The sequence below is a fragment of the Cyprinus carpio genome, chromosome B2 (assembly GCF_018340385.1).
Source record: "Cyprinus carpio isolate SPL01 chromosome B2, ASM1834038v1, whole genome shotgun sequence".
Taxonomy (NCBI): domain Eukaryota; kingdom Metazoa; phylum Chordata; class Actinopteri; order Cypriniformes; family Cyprinidae; genus Cyprinus; species Cyprinus carpio.
The window spans coordinates 5726267-5731403 of record NC_056598.1 but is presented as its reverse complement, the minus strand read 5'-3'; the positions used below and the strand labels follow the sequence as shown (position 1 = coordinate 5731403).

The window sequence follows — 5137 nt, the reverse complement described above, 5'->3', positions numbered from 1 at the left end:
ATACGACATTTGCTAACTTAAATAAATAAATGAACAAATTCACAACTTAATACCTTAAAAACGTATTATCAAAGTAAATGTTGACAAAATTTGGAACAGAGAAGCACATATGTCTGATGCGAGAAAAGCGGAGGTAGGAGGTGTGTCTTCTTTGGTGAAATACCGGCTGGGGGTGTGTCCTTTTACGTTTAGAAATACTTTCCATTGTTCCACTCTATTGCCTTAAAAATACGCCCCCTCGGAGTCCCCTAACCAATCAAACAAAACCGACCGCCTCTCATGCTCCTCCCACAAATCTATAATAAAGCCTCCTTCATCACATGTCGTCGGCATAAGAAAGCTTCATTACAATAGTGATAGTTGGAGGATACGGGTGGATTACTCTTGCTTTTTTCTGCGTTCTGAATTTTGATACAAAATATTAATTATGGCAGACACAAAGGTTGACTCCGCGACAGAAATCTCAGCAAAGGTAAAAAAAGATGCCTCTAGAAAAACGAAATTTTCATTCAAAAGCATGTTCTCTCTTTCATTTGTCTTCTAGTTCACATGTAAAATGAACGTGTAGGCAATTTTTTGGCTGAAACCGGAAAGAATCGTTGATTGTTACAAGTAAACAACGAAGTATGCGATAACTGCTTCCTGCGTGATTTAAATTGATACATTTAAATGAGAATTTCAAATAGATACATTTGTAACAAGCTCTTTAACGCGTGCAGAATGAGAGCACATTCAAACGCAATTTCTCATTGTCCGGAATGTAACAGTCTGCGCGCGCGGGTTCTTTGTTTATACAAGCGTGTCAGTTCCCCTTTGAACAGCGGCGATATGCGCTGTGGACGGCAACTGCTTTACCACGATAAACCCGTAACCCTGTAATTCTCTGTATTCAATTTTTCAGATATTAAATCTGTTACACCGTTTGCACATTTGTTTGTAGACATGGTTTTACGGCTTCTGTCATTTAACGTTCAACAATGTTTTGGAGTACTCGTTTACTTCTAAATCCTTACCCATTCATTACCGGTTAGTTTGTGGGTATAACAGACATTACGGCAGGTTTGAGAACGCGTTGATCGGTCGCTGGCTTCAGGGCTGAAAGTTTGCCGGTTTGTCTAGGTGGCTTGAAGCCTAGATCGATAGGAAATCTTAAATACAATGATAAAACGAATTGATCACACATTTGACGGGATTAAATAAGCATAGCCTATATATTTACTTATTTCGAATTACCGCTGTTCGGGTTTAACTCCAGGTCAGATGATTGTGCTGCAGGCAGCCGATACGCGGAACTTGGTTAGACGCTGCAGTGGATCGATTTTCAAACGCAAATTTTTGAAGTTTTTCTAGTAAAAAAACGAGTTTAGAAATGGTGTACTCGAACTGTTTGACGTTTAAGACATGGTCGCGGTGCCGTTGTCGTGCTCGAAAGTCCTTTAAGCTCTCAGATACTCGCAGCTGATATACAAGCTCAAACATCGAATAATATGGCTAATGCTCTCGTTGAATATTTCCGACGAGTTGATATTTTTCCATGTGTGACGGCAACGTGGGCTTGTTGGTTTACTAGTATGAAGCCAGAGACATCGGCGAATTTAAGGGGGCGGTCCTAGTTGATGTGGTTGATAAACGGCTTAAAGGCTAAAGATTATATAAACGAATTAATGAAAACGTTTGTATGGGTAAGGCTCGTTTAACTGCTTTAGTTGGGCTTTAACTGAAACTAAACCCGTCAACGCAAATTCAAAGAGCCCATGATAATCTGCCTGCCATTTATGACAGGTTGTGAGCTTTTTTTTTTTTTTTTGCCTACGGTTCCTTGTAAATTCTGCGACTGCGCGAACTAAATCCAGGTTAACGTGACGGCCCCAACTCTGTAGTGCACGTAAAAAACAGATAGAACAGAAATGAACGGTCGTGAAAGCCATGCGTGCGCTTTCTTTGTCCTTCTGAGTTCGGCGTCAGCTCACTGAACCACAGTCCATTGGTTCTGAATGACCCATCATGATTGTGTTTAGTTTTTTTTCCGGAGCCGCGATGTAAGCGTGTTTACTCGCCAAAATATAGTTCCTTATTAAATTTACCTTTTACAATACTCGCAGCCGCCAAATCTCACTTTAGTGTCAGATTACAAACGAGTTCGCTCGGTAAAAGGCGGGAGCAGGAGTCTTTGATGGACAGCTGAATTGTCCGCTGCAGCCAATGAGGCGTCAATGTCAGATGGGCGTCATTAGAGATGCAATTGAAATTTGTGCGCATAGGGGGCGTTTTGCTCACGTCAGTCGTAATCTGCATCGACTCTGCCTATTGGACACAGATGGCTCCAATCTGACGAAGTTAAATGTTTAAAAATATAGTTTTTTTCTGTTTTGTTTTGTAGGACCTGAAGGAGAAGAAGCTCATTGAGGAGAAGGAAAATGGAAAAGATGCCACTAATGGAAAGGTAAATAAATACTTGGGCAATGTTCTTGACCTCAATTCAACAACTAGAGTATTTCATGGAGATTATGCACTTTTACAATGACCTTTTTAAAATGGGTGAACAGGAGAATGAAGAAAATGGAGAGCCTGAAATTGATGATGAAGAGGACGATGAGGTGGATGAGGAAGATGAAGAGGAAGGAGAGGGTAGGTGCAACACTGATGTTCACATTTTTCAGACGTGACCAATTAATTTGATGTTCTAATCATGTGGCTACTGGTCAACTACTATAGGTGATGAAGAGGACGAGGATGAAGATGATGATGAGCTAGGTGGAGGAACAAAACGGACTGCTGAAGATGATGATGAAGATGAGGAGGTACAATCATGAATTGTTACCTAAATACTGGATCCAAGTGGTGGTGGTTACCATCCTGAGTCTCTGTAGTATAATTAATTTTTAAATAAAACCCTTTTTTCTTCAGGATGACATTGACCCCAAGAAGCAGAAGACAGATGATTAGAGGATTGTTTCATATTGCTGAGCAGGAGTAGAAGCCTCTGCTTTAACCAAACCGTTGGAGCCAGTGGCATAAAGGACTCAAATACATAAAACATGGTCATTTTCAAGTTAGTCACCCATGTCAACCAACTTGACCCCCAATTCAAAATTTTCTAGAGAACCGACCACAACTCAGATTTTCAGCATTCACAACGAAATACGCAAGACAAGGATTTGTTTGTATTTTTATTTACATTTTATATTTTTGTACATATTGTGAAGAGATCAGCCACTTTATCATGATCTCCTGTGACCAAAACGGTGCTTCTTTATGGAAATTTTACTTGTTTGACCATGTCTCGATATTTCAACATAAAGGAAACATGTATACAATCAACAGTCATTGAACTCAGAGCATTCCAGTAAATTTTATGAACTTTAGTTGTACCATAAACTAGTTTTTGTATGGGAGGGCAAGGCCAAAGAAAAGGAGTTTTGGTTTCTTTTGACTTTGTTTTGTCTACATTATTTGTTTTACCTTGGCCTGTTTGTTGTATGTGTGGAGTTTGTTGTTCAACAATAAACTTAACTTTTATTTTGTGAGTTACACCTCTTTTTTTGTTGTTGTTCGTTTGTTTCAAAATCACATTAATTTGCTGTTCATTTTGTGAGACCAAAATAGTTGTAGCTAGAAAAATGTAAAGATGTATTGATAATGCCTGTCCTTCAATATTATTTGTTGACTCGAACATCTGATGCTCCGCCTATTAATTCAGTTCATGAGACACTCAACTTTGACACATGATAAATTTAAGTATTGGAGCACTATACCCATTTTCCAAAACTACCATAACAACCAAACTACAGAATAATTTATGATGATACACTCTGAAACATTAGATGTACAAAATGATTTAATAATGTGATATTTATGACAAAATGAAAAAAATTTCCAGAATTTGATATTTATTACAAAACCATATAAACACATTCAACAATCTAAAAAAAAAAAAATGCCAGTAAAAAAAGTTTATTTCTGTTTATCAACCAACCAAATAAACACATTTTTGTAAAAGTCATCCTCATGCAGATCTTAAACATTCAAAAAGCAGGTTTTTTTATCCTAAAGGCAGATTTTACACACAATTGTTTAGAAAGGGAATGGTGGTATGATACTGCCGGAAGCAGACTTTTAACATGCATTATGCTCTTACATGTCTCCTCACTGCTTTCATACAGCTGCCTGAGATTTCACCACTAAACTTATAAGTGCAGGTCATTTGGCTCTGCAGACATGTACAGTGTGTGTGCTTGGCTAAAACACTGGCTGATGTCATGTCTAAGTAGCCGTCTATTTCAGGCTTATATGTCAGGGTCAGGTTTGAGGAGGGTGAATACTTGTGGTCTAGACTGTAGAGCAAGTGAATGAGTGTGGATGTGTTTGAAACCAATCAGCCATATTATGCCTTTTTTTTTTCTTCCGAGATAGAAATCCTCAACCTTCTATGATTCCATTAAATATACCATTCAGCTCAGAAAATGTCAACTTATATGAAAATACTAACAAATACCATTCCACATGGTATTTGGATTTTAGATTTCACCTCACATTTTGTCTTACCAGTTCATGTCTAGCATATCTCTCACACATTTCCCAGTTTTCAGTGCAAACATGTGCTTTGATCATGATAAGAGAGGAGCTGCTTAGTCTAGACCGAATGGCAGCTGTCCACCAGCCTTCACCCAAGTGCATCTTAATATGCAGACAGCAGCTTGAGTGTTTGAGGTTCCAGCAGCAACACTGCTGGTATGTGACAACAGCATGATGCCAATCTATCAAACACAACGTGTTAATGCACGTCAAGATGTTGGCAACTGAAATTCAGTGAACTGGCGTATAGTCTAACTTGACAAACAGCACAACGGCTACATTTCAGGCATACTACGTAAACTACGTAACATACCAAACAAATTAAAATATAATAAAAAAATTAAACTGAAGAAAAGTAGCAAAAAAATGATAACAAAATAAAAAAAAAATAAGTTAAAAAGTATAAATGCAACAAACAGCCTACAGACCAACAAAAAAATCAACAATACTGTCAAATTAAATATGCCTCAGATACAGACGTTCAAATAAGTGAACTTTAATTTTATTTTCAAATATAATTATATTTTAATTTTTATTTATAACACCAATAAAAACCAAAAAC

At 37.7% G+C, this 5137-nt stretch overlaps 1 protein-coding gene across 1 annotated transcript; it reads left to right on the top strand.

Moving 5' to 3' along the window:
- Positions 1-312: 312 nt before the first annotated feature.
- On the top strand, positions 313-3527 carry ptmab (prothymosin alpha b). The gene is made up of 5 exons (XM_042717846.1): positions 313-472; positions 2381-2443; positions 2547-2628; positions 2716-2801; positions 2908-3527. The coding sequence occupies exons 1-5, from the start codon at positions 428-430 to the stop codon at positions 2944-2946; spliced, it is 315 nt and encodes a 104-aa protein (XP_042573780.1). The 5' UTR covers positions 313-427; the 3' UTR covers positions 2947-3527.
- Positions 3528-5137: the final 1610 nt, after the last annotated feature.

Excerpts from the sequence above, each read along its gene's own strand:
- ptmab (XM_042717846.1), top strand. The coding sequence starts at position 428 with ATGGCAGACACAAAGGTTGACTCCGCGACAGAAATCTCAGCAAAG. Across the intron at positions 2,629-2,715 it reads AGATGAAGAGGAAGGAGAGG|GTGATGAAGAGGACGAGGAT; the intron begins GTAGGTGCAACA and ends CAACTACTATAG. Across the intron at positions 2,802-2,907 it reads ATGATGATGAAGATGAGGAG|GATGACATTGACCCCAAGAA; the intron begins GTACAATCATGA and ends TTTTTTCTTCAG.